Here is a 20,338-nt window from a genome sequence, read left to right as displayed (position 1 = left end):
GCAACTTTGCTAGCTTACCAGGAATGAACAAATGATGTCATTAACTTAAAAATATTTACGTTAATAAAAGACATCCTGGTTTATTTATAGGTGAAATTTTAATGATTTATCTTTTTTCCTAAGGTAGTAAGAGTAAATGTCTCAATAATTTCCGAACAACCCTCATAGTACACCAATTTCTTTAACAAGTTCAGTGTTTTAAATTAGAGATCAACTGAACACAGTGAAAATTCAAGTTATTTAAAAGTCAAATATTTGGATATGTGGTTACCCATATCTTTTCTTATATTACACGAATTAAGTAGAATTTTGAACCAATAAAAAAAAAATGAAGAAAAAATTATTGAAGAGGATCTTAAAACTTAATATTCATGAGGCAATTTTACTTTACCTCAACTTTATTGACGGGGAAACTACACTCATGTGCCAATTGAAATTCTTTTCAATTCAATTTTTTTCTTTTCACTATATACAAGAATTTCATTGAAAACCAACATTTTTTAAAGAGCAGTTAAAAAGAAACCCCTTAGCCGTATTGAAAAAACTTGGATTGCAATTTCTGTATAGCTTTTTTTGCACCATATAGTTATTTAAATATTTCCAAACCTTCTGGTTCTGAGTTTTAATATTAATATAACAAGTAAGACTCGGCTTCGGCTTGCATTGCAAAGAATATATATAGTAGAGCTCTTAAAAATATTGTGTTGTGTTTAAACTATCAAACTTTACAAATGAGTTGTCAAAAACTATTTCAATGTGTGTCAACAAGTGCAAATTGAATCGACTGTAATCAATATAAAGTTAAACTTTTTCAAAATATGACAAAAAATAACATCAGAAAACTTTTTAAAAACTAGTCTTGTCTGCAGTGAAATATAGAGGGAAAAAACAAGAAATTGACATATATTTTGCGCATTAGTGTATGTACAGCTATACAATGTGGTGCAATATATTTTCGTACAGTGGAATGGCGGTGTCCAAATGTAAAAAGGGTTAATCCTTATATAGCTTGTAAATACATTGTACAAGTCACTGTATGTATATCTTAGTTTGCAAGTATTTAAAAAAAGTATACACTGCATACTTATATTTTATCTGAAAAATTAATATTATGTGTTTTAATTATTAATCGAAACCGAAACATTTAGACGTAAATGATGAAAAACTATGGGGGCAGATTCACTGGAAACCCTTGATAAGCTGAAAGATCTACTTTCGTTTTAAACCAAACCAAGCGAATATCAGAATATGGCAAACGAGGACGAGTGGGAAAATTCTATTCGCAGGAACTATTCCTACTTCAAAAACAACATTGCAGACCCACTTGATGTTGCGTAATATCTGTTTGGAGAAACTAACCCTCCGATCATAACCGACAATCAAAAGGAGCAGATAAAGGTAGGATAGACCCTCCTATATCACGGAAATTCCCCCAAAAATCAGCATTAGAACGGTAACTATATGACTATGATATGTGCAAATACTGAATTTGACGTTCATCTAATATACAATGTGGAACTTTCTTTTTTAGCTCACCGGGGCCTTCGGGTCCCGTGAGCAATGTACGTAAATAATATTGTAAACATTTGTAAACTAGGAATAGCTGAATAATTATACATAACGTATGAAACCCATAGGCAGAGAACACCACATCCAAGAAAGTAGGAAAGATGTTGGATATACTGATGAAACGAGGCCCTAGGGTGCCCCAGTGTTTGTTTAATGCCTTTATGGAGACACACAATGAAGAGTGTGCCAAGAAGTTGGCTCCTTATCTGTTAGCCCAAGAAAAGCATGCTCTGAAGAGGGAGCCATCAGGTAATTAGACAAACATTTTTCAGAATCTCTGTCTCACTTGATATTTATATCACAAATCGAAAGCACATTTAGTCAAAATCAAAATACTAATCTTATGCATTTTTTTCTATTATAATAGTTTGAATTTTGCATCTTGAGTCATGTATCTTTAAAAAATTATTTTAAATAATATGTGCATGTTTTTCTATTACACACATCAGAATTCTAATGGTCAGACTTGTCAAATGACTGTATTAACAAAATCACCTTTCTTGTACAGAGTGGCCTCCCCTTCACAAGGAACATTTTGACATGATGAAAGAACCTCTGACCTATCTAAGACCTAACGACCCCTGCTGCTTTCTCCAGTATTACAACACAGATGAGGTATTTTTCCTAGATTATTTTTCCATCTGAGATGAAATTGTAACAGTTATACATGTACTAGATGATATATTCTGGGCTACATTATCTTATTTGCATGTTAACATTGTAATTGCAGGCATGTTGCATCAGGGGGGGCCTGCACCCCCCCCCCCCCCACTTTTTCCCGCAGCATCTAATTTTTTAAAATTTAGATATAAAAAATTGAATTATCATGGAGTTGCCCCCCCCCCTCCACTTTTTGGGGGATTATGTGAAAATAAGGAAAATAGCAGTGAAATTGAAGTAATATACAATGCCAGCCCCCCCCAAAGTATCAACAAACTCATTTTCATATACACTATATTCTACACAGTAAACTTTCTGCAATGTAAATTCAGGTAAGGTAGTAGTTTTTCAATTGTAAACCCTTAATACTACAAATTTAGATTTTTTTTATGTGTAAGGTATACAGTATGCGACGAGAATGTCGAGGATTGGTTTACCTCATCAACAACGAACAATTTCACACCCTTTCTCAAAGAGATGGAACAAAGTTTGACAGAGACAATCTAAAGAAGTTATTCACAGACCTTCACTTTGAAGTTATTGTAGAAAATAATTTAACAGCTGAGGTAGGTCATTCTCTCTTTTTATCAACACATTGTTCATTTACAGGTAGTTTCTTCTGGTTTAAGAAGATGAATTGGATAAGACCTGTATTTTTATTTTTTTTATTTTATTACAGTACTTGCAGGAGAATAACTCGCATTTTAATAAACATTTTAAACAATGAGTTATTCCCCTTTTATAAATTAAAAAGTGCAGCATTTATCCTGATGCACCACAACCTGAGAGACAAAAATGCTCTTAATCCAAAGGCAAATCCTTAAATCCCTGATCCTTGAAAACAAATGTACTTCATTGTTACTTAATTGTTCCACTTTCTACATTATTCTAATAATCTACTGAAAATGAATTATGTTTCTTTTACCGTCTTACATGTACATAGACCTGTGATTCAGACTAGTAACTATTTTTCAGGAGATAAGAAAGAAGACTGAATCTATCAGCAAGTGTGACAAGATAAAGGACAGTGACTGTTTCATTTTTATCATTTTAACTCATGGTGACGAAAAAGGAGTGTGTGGAATTGATGGAATTTCTGTTCCTGTCACAACACTCACCGAGATGTTTGAGCCAAACAACTGTCCAGAAATGTACGAAAAACCCAAAATTTTTCTTATCCAGGCCTGTCGTGGTGGTGAGTCTGCTTAAAAAATTCTAAAGAAATCAAGTCTATGCTTGACATACCTTTAACCAAATTGATAAAATAATTCATTTTTATAGAGTTGCTTTCAGCAGAGTAGAACTGGTCCTGCCATCACCGACTTTCCTCAAGTCTGAGTACAGACCTCATAGTCATTAGTTTTTCTTCAAAGTATTTGAGTTCTAAACCTTGTTGAGTAGTTTAAAATATTTTAATGATGGTGGGACCTGTTTCAAGTGTAGGTGTATTCTAGATTGTATTCAGCAAAGCTTTGAACACGTTGATTAACTATGCTTATTACCATGTGCAGACAAGAGAGAAATGGTTTGTTCATCGGAAGGTCCTGGCGAGAACGGTTCACAAGGGGATGGGGGTGGTGATCGTGTGGATGGAATGAATGCTCCGGACATAAATGTTGAACAGGAGCCCAATATATCCGCCACACAAACTGTCCATTCCAAATCCGACTTCCTTGTGGCATACTCCACTCCGGAAGGTAGGCTGTGCGTCATTTTTTTTTTTTTGTTATGTAAAATCAGTAAAACACGCTTTTAACTTAGCACCAGGGACGAACAATTTTGCTTCAATATAAGCGTAATTCGTTATATCCTTTAAGTTTACAACACGAAAGAACATCATGGGGAATGAAAATCACTTTGCTGTAAGGGTCAGTTCATTATAAGTGTGTTCGCTATAACCATGGTTTACTGTAAATGTTTTGTCTTTCATCATGTTTTTGCAATATTATTTGAATTCCTGGTCTGATATTTTGGCTATTACAGCATCAAATAATTTTCTGTACAAGCCAATTATTCTGGAAAGTTATAGATTTTTGCCTGTATATATTTACACCATCAGAATCAATCTCCTTTTTAAGTGCCATGTATTAATATTCAAAGTAAATAAAAATAATTCCTGGATGAGAACACAAAAAACCCAATTCGTGGGAATGTTTAGAAAATGTTAACGCTTAGTTTCGTCCCCCAATTGATAGGTTTATTCAACCCACATGTTAGGCATCAATCGTAAAGAAAAACTTAAGAAGTATTTTTGAACAAATTCTAAAAAAAAATTATTTTTGATTTGCCAAAACATTATGACCTATATTAATAGCGATGTCAAAGTTTTTTTTTTTTTTTTTTTTTCTTCCATGCTTTATTTCTTTTATTACCATTCAATACAATAGTTCTTTATATAAAGACAAACACACCAAAAAGACAGAACACAAACTTTCACTCTCACACTCATTCTAAATGTATAGTTACAATGTACCACGGTACCTCAGGGGTTACTGCAGTATATGATGCATGTCAGAAATACATGTTGATATAGATATATGTGTAATGCCCATTATAGCAAGTAAGCATATGGAGATGATTAAAAATAATTAAGCATGAATGTTTGCAATAAGATTCTCAATAGTTTTCCACCTAGTAATAAATTCATCACATCTCATTTTTATTGCAAACAACTTTTTCTCTACCAAATAATATGCCAATATTGATTTCAATAACTCGCTAATATGGAGATCAGAACTTTTCCTTAATTTGTTAAAAAAATATATTTTTTGTTTATAATATCAAAATATTAACAATATCATTTTTTTCTCTTGTAAAGCCAAATATTACTTCACTTAATAAGAAGTTTATATCAAAATGACAATAAAATGACAAAAAATGCTCTAATTGCACCCATAATTGTTTACTCTTATGACAATAAAAAAACAAATGTTCAATTGACTCAGGTTCATTTGTACAAAGATTGCATTTGTAATTGCATGTAATTTTGCAATTAAATAAATATTTTTTTGTTCCTAGAATTCTATGGAATATCCTATATTCCAACAATAATAGTTTACTGTCTTTTGTACAATTAAAAAGTGCATTATACTTTGATTTCCAAGTAAATGTATCATCTAACTCAAGTAAAGTTTCCCATTTATGTTCATGTGTAGCACAAAAATGGATATCTTGAATAAACACATTATACACTTCTTTGTTATTTTTTTTGTAAAATATTTATAGATGCTGGTAGGAGAGGAAATTGCTTATGTGCAGAATATGTGCATAATATGTAGACAAATGACTTTTTTTAATCCAAGTACTGTGGTTAATGGCAGATTAACACCAAATTCATCAAGCTGGATAAACTCTCCAAGATCATTAAAAAAATCAGACAAATACAGAAAGACTTTCTTATATAAACTTAAAAAAACAGTGATTTTTTTATAAATTTTGATTTAAGGCTTAAAGCAGACAGGAATGTGTTGTGCATTCAATGATTTATGTACAATGTCAATGTAATCACTATATGATATTAAAGTGTCTTTCCAAAATAAGTTGTTGATACTATTTGAGAGATTTTTTTTTTGAATAATCAGATCCTAATTGCAAAAGTTTAGATATTGTACTTCTTGTAATTATGCTATAGAGAGTACTCAGTAGATTATCTTTTGATTGTAAAATTCTCCTGAACCAAGACAGTTTCAGTGATTTGATGTAGCAATCTAAATGTACCATTTGGAGCCCCCATCAGTAAACTCCTGAATTAATAATGCTCTTGATATTTTATCATTTTTTCCATTCCAAATGAATTGGAAAAAGTTTTTTTCCACTTGTTTTAACCACTCTTTACTTGGTGTAAGCAACGTTATGAAAAGATCTGTCAATTTAGGTAGTAATATTGACTTTATAACAGTTATCTTTCCTAAGGGAGTTAACTACCTTTTATTCCAGTTATTAATTTCCTTGATTATCAAAGAAAGTTTATGATCAAAATTTATTTTTGTAATATTATTTAGACTTGAGTTGAATTTAATTCCTAATACATTGAAATCCTCGTTTGTCCATTGTATTTAAAAACTAGAGCATAAAATATCCTTGTTTCCTAACTTTGACCTATTCCAAATGGCCTTGGTTTTTCCGAAGTTTTGGTTTTAACCCTGAATATTTTGAAAATTGAAAGAGATCTAAAGCTGATTTCAAACTTTTTTCTGTTCCATCTAAAACATAATTGTATCATCCGCATATTGAAACAAACAGAAATCTCTTTGTATGTGTATTCCTTTGATATGTCTATTTTTGTCTTATCATAATACACATGATTTCTACACATAATATTATATTAAAAGATATGGTGAAATTGGATCTCCTTGTCGACATCCGCGCCCAATATTGAAAAATCTGAAAAAATTCAATTTTGAATCACACATAACTTTGCATCTGTATAAAGTGTTTTCACCCATCTAATAATATTTGGACCAAAATTGAAAAAATTAAGTGGCTTGAACATAAAAGACCATGATATCGAGTCGAAAGCTTTTTCAAAATCAACAAGCATTCTGAGAGTATTGCATAAGCAATACACGTCCCCTACCGGTTTGTATTCTTCTATGAAAGCTTCCAAGCACACAGCTATTTTAGAGCTATTGTAAACGAGATGTCATGCTTTAATCAGAGATAAAAGAACAGAAAAATTAAAACTATATAGTTGATATAGAAATTAAATACAAAATAGGTAAAATAATACTCTTTATTTCATCTCCTGTAATTTCGCCAAGTCTATTCTGTATTCGCTGGTAAAAATTTGTGAAAACAATGCACTGTTATGCCCAATATCATTTCTTACCGTCTTCTGTACCCCGAATCAAACCAAACAGTTAAACAGCCCAACCCGACAACGAACCCGATTGTAATACTACAAAAAACCCTGCCGATTAAATTTACAAGACAATGCTTGACACTATTTTATAGAATTTATTTGTTTGTTAGAAATGATAAAAGGAATGGAACAGGAAAAGGAATGGTACAAGTAACGCACGATATAATTACTGACTACATACTGACCTCGTTTATTCAATACACACCGAACCCGATAACGAACCCGAACATTAAAAAAATTGGAATATAAAAAAATAATTTTCTCGAAAATATGTCAATCAGACGCTACTTAAGTGTAAACTTGATCTGTAGTTTGACATTTTGAAGCTGTTCAGCAAGTTTCATATTATTCCTAAAATGCATAAAGAAAAAAAGTGTGGAAAACTGAAGTGGGACAGACAGACGGACTGACGGACGGACAGACAGACGGACAGACGGACGGACGGACGGACGGACAGACGGACTGACGGACGCAGAGGAAAGCTATAGTCCCCTCCGGTGAAACCGGTAGGGGACTAATAAGTAATATCATTTCAGGAATTTGCCTTATTTTTGTTTCATTAATAATATCATAAACAAAACGGGTGTTTTCTCCGATAAACCTACCCTTTAAAAAACCCTTTTGATTTTCATTTATAGTCTAGTACTTGTTTTAGTTTGTTTGCGATACATGCTGATATTAGTTTATAAGATACATTTAAAAGTGATATTGGTCTCCAATTTTTTAAATATTCTCTACATTTGTCTTCTTTTGGCAAGATATATATTATTCCTAGTTTCTGAGTTGTTGATAGTAGTCCCTTTTCAAAGCCTTCATTTGCTGACATTAACTATATGTCAAAATTGTAATACAATCATACCCGCTTCAACGTCAGGGGCGAGCTTTAATATGAGACGAAATAACGCGATACCCTTTTATACCGTTTGTTTTGTAAACAAATTTTGTACATCATTGAAATATGGCATAATTGCGCAATAATGACAAAACTACTGCAGTGACTATTATTATCGACATACTAATCATAACCATCGTTTTAAAGCATACACAAAGCTTGATAAAAAAAATCAGACCAAGCAGTTTTAAACAAATACATTGTAAGATCAATTGTCTTATGGTAGAACTGAAATGTATGTGGAATCAGCATAATGTCCTGCTTTTTGCAGGTTCACTGTCGTGGAGGAAGACGGATGCTGGATCCTGGTTTATGCAGGCCATTGTTTGGATTTTCAAATTTGAATCACATGTTAAGGATCTTGTTGATATGCTTGGAAAGGTAAGACTTGTCAATGAGCCATAAATTAAATGTAAATCTAATAGGAAAATTTGATGTAGTTGTGATTATTTCAGTTTTGTTTCTCTTGTAGTATACTGTAAATGTTATGTATTATAATTAATAAGGTGTACCTTATTTAGCGAGAGATTGATTTTTTTTTCAATAAATCGTGAATTCCAATCAGCAAATTTCTTAACTAACCTTGTGCATTGAATTTAGTGGTGTGCTTTATTTAGCAGAAGTTGCTTTTTGCCAGAAAGAAAACATTTACAGTAATGGCTGAGTTGAATTCTATACAGCAATAATATTTTTGTTTTGTCAGGTAAATTATATTGTCAGTAAAGGCAAGGCGAGAGATGTTGGAAGCCATTTTGTTACTGTCTCTAAGTACGAATCATCTCTCAGGAAAAAACTCTTCTTTTTTCCTGGAATCTATGGAGACAAAAGAGTACACCCAAAGTGTATATAGACACAGAAAATTAAGCTGTATACATTCATCCTTGGAATGCGAAAGAAACTAAATGTTTCACTATTCTCAGCCTTGGCATTGCTCATGAACCAGATACTTTCACATCTCGCTAAAAAAGCATGCCTTGTTCCCTTTGTTGGGGAAATGGGAAATAGACAAGTACGTGTATTGGAATAGCACATCTACCTTCATGACCTTATGCTTTTTTCAGAGAAATCAGTAGCTATAGGTGATATGTATTGAAACAGATTCGTACCTTCAAATGTATATGCAAATACATGTATATGTAAGCCCTCTTTTTATTTTTACTCAGTTAAACCCAGTCAAAATAATGTTGGAAGTAGCAAGGTGTTCCTAGGATAATTTATGTACAATGAAGTCAAAATTATCTTCTCATTAACCCCTAATTGACTGAAGTATTATAGAAATTCAGTTTCAATGTGGGATGACTCTCATACTTCACACTGACTTATTCTTTTTTGTCATTTTGAACATGAAACTAAGCCATATAGAAGAATATGCTCTACATGTAGATACATCAGGAATAAATGATGTCGTGATTTGTTTCTCAATGTACTTCTGCTCATGGTACTGTAACAGTTATGCTTTTCCTAACAACCCTATTGTTAGTTGCCTTCGTAAATAGATCTGGAAACGTCCCTCATTATCCAACTCATCTTAATTTGTACATCTAAATAATTTCCCAATATCTTTACTTCTTTCATTCCCTTAATCAACGTCCAGTTGTATTTTCTGACTATTGCGCAAATCAAAATAAGGTATGATTTTTAGTTTAAAATTACAACAAAAAACCCTGAGTATTCATTTTTTTCAGCAGTAGTTTTTTCTACTGCCATATTTGATTTCTTTTATTACACATTCTTGTAGTTATATTAATTGCGTGTTTGTAGTAATCAATTGTAATGAAATAGAATAAGTTACCTGTGTAAAACACGTTTATGATTGTAACCAATATAATGATTTGTTTGTTACTGCTCATCTGAAGTATGTGACTGAAAGTTGTAAGTTACAGTGAATTTTTGTGCCGTTTGAATTGTTTTAAATTGTGTATACATGAATGAATAAAGGAAGCATTAATAAAAAGACTGTATTTTTTTCTTCAAAATAGTGCAAAAGTTCAATGATTTGTTCTATCAAAATCATGTTAAAATTTTTAAGTCCGTTCGTATATAAATAGCAGAGTACTGGCCGCTCCTGTCCCAGACACCAGGTCACGTGGGTATTTGTCCCTCAAGTAGTTGGCTGCCGCTATTTTATGAGATTCGTCATATGGCGCGATTCCGGCATAACAGAATGCTTTCCAACCCTTAAAATAAAAATATCAGATGATTATCATGACATGATTCTGTTATATAAACACGTACAACGTAGATCTTATAAAATATTCCTCTCATCTTTGGCAGTCTGAAATAAGCTTGATTAATGAGCTTTTGTCAGTCTGATGTTAAACATTATATCAATCTGATATATTAATTGTATTCTACAAAATCGGGCCGCCTCAGGTAAATACAAAAATCAACGGAGATTAAACTCTGATACTTTTTCATCCAGACCTCTACTTGGAAATATGGATAAGTTTGTAGAGTGTTAACTTACAGTTACTAAGTCACGTAGGTCGCTAGGATTGGCGAGGCTGTAGTCAGTCGCGTGTGACGGATTAATCGCCCAATCACATGACTGCAGGATATGTTTGGCCCAGTCCTGCAAGGTAGGTAATCTCAATAATGACGCAAGGAATGTTTCGTGACATTTCATCATTTAATTAACTTGTATAGATGGACGAACTGGCATAAAATCTTTTACACATTATATAGTGGGCAGTTGAACACAATCCTTTTAGATGGACGAACTTGCATTAAATATTTTACACTTTATAAAGTGGGCAGTTGAAAACATTACTGTACCTTATCCATCCAGTACCTAGAGACGGCGGTAATAGGGATAATTTGGATGCCGACTAGACACCCATGCCTCATCGGGAAAACGTTGGGGTCACAACCCCAGTCCAAGGTGTACACATGGAAACTGTCCTCGGTTATCTGTCCCACCGCCCCAAACTTCTGCAGAATTGGCGGGAACTGGTTAAAGTTGTGGTCACGCACGTGGTAGTATTCTCTCACGGAGGCGATCTCCAGAGCCAGCATCACCTGGCCCGTTCCTCGTAAAATGGGATCGTTCAGCGCGTCTCCCAGGGCAGCCAGACCATGGTAACAGTTTAACGACTAAAAGGGATTGCAAAATCATAAAACGACCTATAGTGAACCATTTTTATGAACCAGACATTTTTTCAAAAATACACAAGTTGAAAAGAAAGCCAAATGATGGTTTAACGCAAATTCACACCTCAGATGATGACTCCTCCTGCCTCTCCCCCGGGACAACCCCCGAGGCCCAGGATATACCCATGTAGATGTCCTTGTGACGAACCACGGGGAAGAACTTGTCCTTATAGCTAGGGTTCCCGACGTCTCGTGCCAGGGCGTATATTCTCTGCCGATGTTCTAGTCATCATTACAAAAAGGAATTACTAAAGCTGTATTTATCTAGTCTCCAGATAAAAAATGCAAGAGGGAATCGTATCAGATTATGTTGATCTAGTCTTCAGAAAATAAAACAATGCAAAATAAAATTATCAAGTAGTCTTCATTTAGTAATTAAAAGGACCAGATTGTTTTCACTTAGACAATAGAAATTCAATAAAAATGGATTCAAGAGAATACTCGTCAGAGAAATATTACAAACGGAAATTGTATTGTCATAAAACGTACAATAAAAAAAAATGAACTTACTAGTATTAAAATTAATGTGCTCATCTAATCACCAGAAAAGCATTGCAAAAGGAAATCAGATTGAATTATTCTACATACGCTGAGCCCATGCCGTGTCGTGCCTCACGTAGTAAGCCAAAGCGTACAGGAAGTAGCCGAGATGGAAATGGTGGTCGTTGTAGAAGGGGAACCCAAAGTCTGTGTAGAAGTGGGCCTCCCCGTCCTCTCCCCTCAGGAAGAGCCCGCCCCACACCGTGTCGTAGTGGAACCTGTTCCTCTCCGGAAGTGTGTCTAAAGAAACCATGGAGAAGTAAATCTTGCAATATTGTAGTCTCTAAATGGTACCAGAAACCAGAAGCAAGGATGTTTTCAGATAGGACGAGCAATCGAAGTCATTGAAAAGACGTAAAGACGGTATACAACAAGAAACATAAAAGGAAGAAAACGAAACTGATATTTTTAAGAAAACTGATTTTCGGGATAACATTTGAAAGAAGAAATTGTCTTGAAGTGTAAGGAAATTTTACCATCAATTCGCAGCCATTTTTCTAAACAATGTCGGATTTTCCCGTCAAGAGCCTGGTAATGAGAGGTTCCAAACGCTCGAGATATACTGGCCAATCTAGCGTGCATTCCTATGCCTTTACCCACAGCATAACTGTCTGAGAAGGAACAGTAAGCCTCAAGGTTGGCCTGTGAAGCGTCCCTCTCGATCGCTTGCAAAATGTCCTGTTGAAGACAAGAGGATAAAACTGAGCAGATCTATTGATCGTTAAAGAAAACTTTTATAAATGAAGCTGAACATGTTTTCAGATATTAACAATGAACATATCTGAACTGCTATTAAACCTGTAGAAGATTGTACTTTAGCCTATGGTTTACGTTGAACAGTGACAAACAAAAAGACGTTCAATACATGCAATTATAAAATTCCATACAAATATCAATTGTAATTATGAATGAAACGTATAATAAACAAATCAATCAATGTATAGCCATATGTAAAGTTTACCATGTGCTTTGATATACTGGTTGTCATTAAACCTGCAGCCATACCTGGAGATGCTGGGAGTTAGCTTTTATGGCTTGGACTCCAACAGGATCTGGTTCCATGGAGGCCCGGGGAGCCTCCATATCCAACAACCAGCTAGGACCTTCATAGCCTTTAAACGTGTACACTGTCGATTTTAGGTTAGCTGCAAACTGATCCTTCAATATGTAGTCCTGTAATGGGATGGACATTTCCTCAAATAATCATTTACGATATGCCCAACATTTGTCTTCAGTGCATAAGTATCAGAAATGTTTTCGTAAACAAATTTTTTTAGAAAGAAGTGTGGACTTTAGATCGTTGACAGGAACTAAAAAAAAACAAACGAACAAAAATATCTAAATATCTTTTATATTCTAATAATGAAAATAAGTTTATTATAAGACTAACGTGATGAGGCATGGTTATCATAAGGAGTGATCCTGACGATTGGTACGGGTACTGGTTGTTTGGATTCCAGTCAAAACTGGCGTAAGCTCGATTGTTCTGCACACAGTAGGACGCCTTGGGTTTATAAGAATACACGCGCCCAAGTGCTTGTCTAGAACAGTATCATTGGAGTGATCTCCCCTCAACCCAGCACCAAGGTATGCCAGCTGCATGAATCCTGAGTAGGTGCCACCATTTTGAGGGGTAAAGGTTATAGTGTTGTCAGCGTCGTTAATGTGAGGAACCACTATGCTTTGGAAGTACAGCAGGAACTTTCTTGTCTGATTTGGCAACTCATCGCCGGGTTCATTTAGTTCCAGAATGAACTTCGAACCTTGAGTGATAGGTCGAGATGAAGCAGTTGTTCGAATTGATGGTGGTGGCTGTGTTTGTGGTGGCTGAGTCTGCGTTGGCTGAGTTTGGGATGTGGGGAAAGTGTGGATTGTTGGTGCTGGGGTCACTGGATGTACACCTTAGTATTAAATTTGTTGCTATAAACTCAGTCATTTAAACGTATGAAGGCGGTATGATTTCATCTTTTGTACCTTTGGCACGTGAATTTACCTGACACTGATGACCCAATATCTGGCCCCCCGCAGATCATTTTGTATGGATGAGTTATCCAGAAAGCCGGAAGCGTTACATAACCGATCACATTTACTGCAAGCCTGTAAAAAGACTCAAAATCATAAACAATTACATTATTCTCTCAATATTACAAATATACAAATCAAAACTATAATTAGCAATTCATGTAAAGTGTTAATATCAAGAAACGGCATTCTTTCCCACTTCATATGAATGATTTACTTAACATCAATTCTCTGTAAACACCAAAAATATGTGGCCACGCATTATCATAGAATTGAATTTTATCTCTCTGACTTGAAAGAGTGTTCCATATGAAGACTCTCTGTGGGTATATTTTTGACAGTTCATACTCAGTTTCCATAGCAACGACATTGAAACATTTTGCTTCTGGCCAAAATGACATATAGAGTACCATTATCCCCGAGTACCCATACTCCGTCACTATAAGCAGAAAACCGCCCGCGTTTCTCTGTAAATTATTTTTTGTGGTTTTTATCATTTGCAATCACTAAATATAATCTGAAACAATATAATTTATAAAATTATTAACAAAAATATTTTTATTTTTATTCAAATAAGCCCTCTGAATACGACGTTTAGCACACGTGCTATCATAACTTATGAACCTAACTCCGTCACCCACATGCTCTATGATATGGCAGGGAATGAAGACACATTAACAATTTAGTTAAAACTCCATTTGTATCTAGTCCAAGTTATAATAAGTAAAAATGGTGCATACAATTTAATTGTATTTAATTTCATCGAAATGAAATGATCGCCAAAATAAAAAATGGGTCCATGTAACAACAATCACAATGGCCTTTTCAGAATGTATGGAAGCAGTTTGATTTATATGTCCTTACTTATTTCAAATATTTTATATCATTAATTAATATAATACTTATTATATTATTTATTTATTGCATTTTTAGAAATGTAGCATATTCTAAATAGCGATATACCGTATATATCTATACCCTGTATAAGGCAAAAGTTACGGCATGAGCGATTTGACGTTATCATCAAGAGTAGTGCACAAAGGCTATTGCGGACTGAAAAAAATGTATTAATTACCTTAATCAAAAATGTATTACATGTGAAATGTTTCATTTTGACATCTCTAAAAATGGCTGACCACCGTAAATGATCGAATGGGCCCGCATGTCAGAAATATCGATATTTTAGTGCACCCGTGAAAAAGTATTAGCTGATTTCACACAATTAATGGTGCATTAAATGAACAAGGTTTAATTCTGTTATTTTTTGACACATTCTTAAATTTAACCGTTGCAAATTGTTGACATTTGATTAAAGATTTTTGACATGTAAAAAATGACGTCATAATCGTACTTGATTTCAAACGGCGAGGAGTTTCCCGAAAGTGACGGAGTTAGGGTAGTGACGGGGTTAGGGGGCTATGCGAAGTCTATATATATAAATAACTCGTATGCTCCCTAAATGCATGAAGGTTTGATCATGACATTGGTTTAATTTTATAAGCAAGTAATCGATGCACTTGTACACATAAATTGATTTAAGTGTAATGTACAGATAACAATACCATCGGTTTTTGTTTCATATATTTAGCTTATAGAATAGTGAAAAACAGGCACATTAAATAATATCAATTTAATTTTAAGCAGGCAATTGAAAGCGGGAATAAACATTTTAGTAATAAGATAAGACCTTGGTCTAATAAATACAATCAAAATTGGCTTGGGTATATTCACTGGCTTTAACTTACAACTATTTGAAGTTACCGCTTTTCCACAAAATCCGACTTAAAGTTACTTCCCTTTGTTGACTCTTCTGTATTGAAGTACAAAAAAAGACGTCACAACAACATGGCAAAAGCAGACGTTTGGAAAACATAGATCAAATGGGGTGGAGAAAGCATGTGATTTAAGTTTTATGTATTTAGAGATAGTCTCTAATAAATTGGTGAATATGAAATGAACCATGCTCTATTGGGATTTAGCTTAATTACCGATCTGTGCTGTATTCAAACCTTTTGTAAACATGTGACTGTCTTGTACAAAATGATCAAGTGAAAAGGACAGCGTTTTCCTCTACATAAGTATCGGTAATCTGACATACGAATCCAGCACTCAACCAAGGAAGCTAATGAGCTACCAACCTGCAACACTTATATAGGAATGCAAAACAATTAAACACCCCCACCCCGGACTGATGGTGTGGAAAGAATCGCAGTGTGTACTCTTCTAGAGTGTCAACCAATGACGAGCATAGTTCTGAGGTACCCACAGCGATTTATTACAAAAATCCATCATTGCCATGCATTTTATATGTGAAAGTCAGATCTGGTGCCAATGATGTGGTTTGATTAAATTAACCCCAAATCTCTGGAATATACATGTATATGTTTAAAAACCCCATGAACAAGCGAAGAAATAGGATCATAAAAAGGCAGTCTATGGAGATAAGATGCAGTTCATGGCAGTCCTTATTCCAATTGGTCAAGGTATGTATATTCACATCCAAATCAAATAACTTTCAACCAATCTTTTAGTCTGTTCAAGCTTCCATCGCTTGTTGATTTTCTCAATGAATACACCTCAGGTCTAAATGTTATTGTACAGAGTAAATTTTAAAAATCAGGCATCAGATTCCCCTGGCAAACAAAAATATCCCTCCCCCAAACACCCTCTCCAATTATTAACAGTATCACCCAGGTTCTTCATGTTATTCACAATATGAAATTTAAAAATGTTTTTACCTTTTTGATTTATATTCTTCTTTCGCATCATGTTATATTTCATACCTAAGTTGTTTTTGGGTTGGTTTTTTTTTGGCTGATTTGAGCCATCTTAATTAAACAAACAGTGATGGACATACAATTTGGAACAGACTACTTAATTTAGATTATAAATATACATGTAAAGTTAACAGCATTAAAGTAAATGTAAAGGTAAAGGTAATTTGGGAATTTGTTTAAAATTATTCTTTTTGTTATAAATTTGCTGTATATATATTAAAATACAATAGTAGGATTATGTGTATGCTGCAGAAACAAATGAATTTGGCTCTTATCATCACAACAGAGTCTGTCAAAAGGGAGACATAAAACAGAAAATGTGAGTTGATGATATTAAACAAAATTAATCAAAAAGTGATGCCACATGTAGATATTCAAATCAGCTGATAGTATATTATCTATTATGCAGGAATCAACAGTTACACTTGTCCAGTTGCTGTGTCCAGCTGATCTTTTTATTTGGACAAGTCAATCTACACAAACACTTGTCTGGTTTACAATTCATTTTTCTCAAACAATTATGATATGATGATAGACCTCATAAAATGTAATGAAAAATTAAATATTTTTTTTCCCACTTTAATGGAACAGATTAAACTTTTAGTATAAGAAAAAAGAAACATGAAATTTCAGTGAAGGTTGAAAACCTATATCCAAACTATATATAGTAGCTTAGTTGCTGAAATAAATGTACTAAATCTACTTGTCAGTGTCATATCACTAGAACACACCAGCAGATTGAGTAGAATATTCTTCTCTTGAGTGATATTATATACAATAGTAAGATATGTTTTAAACCTAAATAATTTATTTTAAATATTAATACTGACCCAGTACGGAGATACACTGTATTTGATAACACCAACAATAAGGATATTTTAATGAAATATTTTGTGACAGTAAATAAGGCCAAAAAAAAATATATATGTGTTTCCGGTAACCCGACCGACCCTAATTTTACGTGCCGACCCTAGCACTTTTTATTGCAAATCCGGATTATGTACCGTAATTTGTCTTCAAAACACGCACAGTTAAAAAGACGCTTGTAACGAATGAATAAAAAACGTCTTTTCAAGCGTTTGAAAGATTTAAAATTCACATGTGCAGATACTCGACAACATGGCGGGTATCGCAACCCCAATCCATCACATGTTGTCATGGGGTTTAAATTAAAAAATGTCTACATTCACCCGAAATTAATGCAATAAATAGCTTTTCTGGGCACTTGACTGTGGGGAATTTATAATGAGAAATTCATAATTTTGAAGCAAGCAAAGCCAAAGGATCGACGTTCGAGGCATTAAATGAGTTCTATTGAGATGACGAGTCATTTCCTATTTATTATAAAATGTTCTACAACACACAGGGCACACATGTTGGGGCTCACTATCATGTTTCTTCATGTGTCTCTTGGGGGAGGAGAAGAGCTTATAAGAGTGTCAGACATCTCGATTCTCTTAAATTGGGGCCGATATTCGGCCCAATTCCCAACGTGAAAAAGGCATCTTTTTTCCCAAAATTGAGTGTGTTTTTCCCAATTGTAGATTGACTAAAAAAAATAACGTAACTAAAAGAAAACCATATTTATTCGAAATATATATCATGTATATTCAGCAGTCATAAAAACACTATGAAGACGTGCAACACTACCGCATTGTAAACTGTTTCTTGTGATCGGTAACTTGGCCAGAATTTCCTCAGAGACAGTTTAATTGAAAAACGATGTTTATTACTTTTAATCCTGATACAACAGTTCGTTGATAAGCTGTTAATAGTTTATAATTCTGCAATAAATGTTAAAATTATTATAAAATTGTTTGTCTAAACTGATCCTCTACAAAACGGTAGTAAGTGGGTCAAAGGGTTGGACTAATACCCCAAATACACAGAAGTACAGAGACTGATTTTATAAATATTGTCATTCAGCTTACAAAATCAAAAAACATTTATTTGTAAAAGGTATAAATACAAAAATAAATTAAATTTTACACTAATACAAATAAGATAACTTTTTTAAAATTCTGATAAACTGTTTCTTTGCCATTTGACATATATAGTAATTACACAAAAACCTTTTGGGAAATTTTACATCTTCATTAAGAAATTTGTATCACACTCTATGAATAAACTTTTTTCCTTCTTATTGTTATACGCACATGTTCCCAGTTTTAAAAATAATTTTAAAAAAATTATTAATTTTTAAAAAATCCTATTAGTATACTGGTACCCTAGTTTTCTGTTCATGGGACTGTACGTATAAAGTAAGAAAAAAAAATTCCCAATTATTATCAAAACATCGCATTTTCCCCAATCCATTGGCCCTGGTCCCAGTACCAAAAATGGGTGTGAGAGGCCTGAGTTTCCACATACAGTTTACCTTAAAAAACAGTTAAATATAATATGAAGTAAAAATAAAAAGTCAAGTAAAAAAAAAAAGTAATTGCCTACCTACCTACCCTAATTTTGGGGGACATGTTACCGGAAACACACATATTTTTTTTTTTTGCCTAATGTGGAGACCAACCATACTCTTATCAATTTTTATCATTCATTTCATATGCCATTCATAATTTTTCCATACTTTTCAATGACAAATTACAATTTATAATAGCATTTACACAAGTAAGCAACTTGCCCGAAGAACAGGTTAAATATATTTTAGTTAATGGTGAGCCCTGTTATGCTATATCTAATTCAGTTGCGGCTATTAATTAGGGCATGCAGCTATAGACTAAATTCCAAGTGAAAATAACATTAATCAATATAACTTTAAAAAATGAGATAATAATTAAAAGCCATTTCCTCTTTTTCACTTTTGAAATTTTGTACATGTAAACATAAACACATCAGGATTTTGCTTCTTATTTGAAAAAAAAAATTCAGTCACATTTGAACATGTCTGTTGTGGTATTTTATGCGAAATACATACATGTTCCTGTAAATGATTTTATTAAATGATCCATACATGTAATATTTTACTTTTTCAACATTGCAGAGTGTTGAGGAAAATGATGAGAGCAGTCCAGTGAATACCCAGACCAACAAGACAGTCAGACATACAATACTAGATGAACAAATAATAAACAAACTGAACTCGCTAAAATATTGAGCAATTCAACATTAATTTATTGTCACTTTGTTGTGTATTTTTATTTTATTTTCATGATTTGGAATATATTTTGAATATTAATTTGAAGAATTATTTATTAGTTTTTAAGTAAGTGTTGATTTTTATTTCTGGAGTTGCATTGAAAAGATATATCATTTTCCCCTTGTGCTGATATTTGGACTTATCTGCCCTTTATCATACAAAAGAATCAATTTAAGCCTTCTTAAAGTGGTTAAAATCATAAATAGTGTTATCTATTCAAGCAGTTAACCTAATTCATTGATGGAAAATATCTAAAAACAGAATTTCATGCTATTATTATTTGTTAAGACTCAATTAATAGACTTTCTTGCTTGGAGTTATCTGCCCTTTGCAAAAAATATATAGAAACAATTCTTATAAAGCCAAATTAAATTATCCTGATACATTGAATTTTAAATATTTTAAAATATTTAATAAGTTTTTCATTTATTTAAGCAGAAAAAGTATTTTAAATGAGTTTTATGATCAACTTATTGTTTAAAAAATATTTCATAAAATTTGTTAGGGGGTTGGGAAGGTGTCAAATTAAGAAATAAACAAAAACGAAAAAGATACCCGCTCTTGTTTTTATAAATAATATTTTATATACATATGATGTTTTAAATTTTGCAATTGATTTATTTTTTCTTTGCCTGCAATTTTTGAGAGACTTTCAAGGTGAAAATTGAAATATCAAAATTTAGAAATTTTGGCCATCTTTGAGCCACCAGCTTTAA

At 33.2% G+C, this 20,338-nt stretch overlaps 2 protein-coding genes and 1 long non-coding RNA gene across 3 annotated transcripts; 2 read left to right on the top strand and 1 right to left on the bottom strand.

Annotated features, from left to right (window-relative positions):
* Nucleotides 1-1,109: 1,109 nt before the first annotated feature.
* LOC136273524 (caspase-6-like) lies at nucleotides 1,110-9,938 on the top strand. The gene is made up of 8 exons (XM_066078059.1): nucleotides 1,110-1,398; nucleotides 1,638-1,818; nucleotides 2,078-2,184; nucleotides 2,628-2,795; nucleotides 3,205-3,424; nucleotides 3,741-3,926; nucleotides 8,254-8,363; nucleotides 8,686-9,938. Exons 2-8 carry the CDS (start codon nucleotides 1,671-1,673, stop codon nucleotides 8,830-8,832), a joined length of 1,086 nt encoding a protein of 361 aa, XP_065934131.1. The 5' UTR covers nucleotides 1,110-1,398; nucleotides 1,638-1,670; the 3' UTR covers nucleotides 8,833-9,938.
* Nucleotides 9,654-13,332, bottom strand: LOC136273521 (uncharacterized). The gene is made up of 8 exons (XM_066078054.1): nucleotides 13,063-13,332; nucleotides 12,678-12,845; nucleotides 12,149-12,350; nucleotides 11,721-11,912; nucleotides 11,197-11,354; nucleotides 10,758-11,075; nucleotides 10,450-10,554; nucleotides 9,654-10,159 (listed from the first exon to the last, which is right to left on the bottom strand). Exons 1-8 carry the CDS (start codon nucleotides 13,081-13,083, stop codon nucleotides 10,007-10,009), a joined length of 1,317 nt encoding a protein of 438 aa, XP_065934126.1. The 5' UTR covers nucleotides 13,084-13,332; the 3' UTR covers nucleotides 9,654-10,006.
* A 1,957-nt stretch (nucleotides 13,333-15,289) lies between these two features.
* LOC117684795 (uncharacterized) lies at nucleotides 15,290-20,136 on the top strand. The gene is made up of 3 exons (XR_010711685.1): nucleotides 15,290-16,177; nucleotides 16,705-16,790; nucleotides 19,467-20,136. It is a non-coding gene; the product is annotated as an uncharacterized lncRNA (long non-coding RNA).
* Nucleotides 20,137-20,338: the final 202 nt, after the last annotated feature.

Source organism: Magallana gigas, chromosome 3 (genome assembly GCF_963853765.1).
Source record: "Magallana gigas chromosome 3, xbMagGiga1.1, whole genome shotgun sequence".
NCBI lineage: Eukaryota > Metazoa > Mollusca > Bivalvia > Ostreida > Ostreidae > Magallana > Magallana gigas.
This window is presented reverse-complemented; position numbering and strand designations above follow the sequence as displayed.

Excerpts from the sequence above, each read along its gene's own strand:
- LOC136273524 (XM_066078059.1), top strand. The coding sequence starts at position 1,671 with ATGTTGGATATACTGATGAAACGAGGCCCTAGGGTGCCCCAGTGTTTG. Across the intron at positions 3,927-8,253 it reads GGCATACTCCACTCCGGAAG|GTTCACTGTCGTGGAGGAAG; the intron begins GTAGGCTGTGCG and ends TGCTTTTTGCAG. Across the intron at positions 8,364-8,685 it reads TTGTTGATATGCTTGGAAAG|GTAAATTATATTGTCAGTAA; the intron begins GTAAGACTTGTC and ends TTGTTTTGTCAG.
- LOC136273521 (XM_066078054.1), bottom strand. The coding sequence starts at position 13,083 with ATGATAACCATGCCTCATCAC. Across the intron at positions 11,913-12,148 it reads AAAATGGCTGCGAATTGATG|ACACACTTCCGGAGAGGAAC; the intron begins GTAAAATTTCCT and ends TGGTTTCTTTAG. Across the intron at positions 11,076-11,196 it reads AGGAGGAGTCATCATCTGAG|TCGTTAAACTGTTACCATGG; the intron begins GTGTGAATTTGC and ends AATCCCTTTTAG.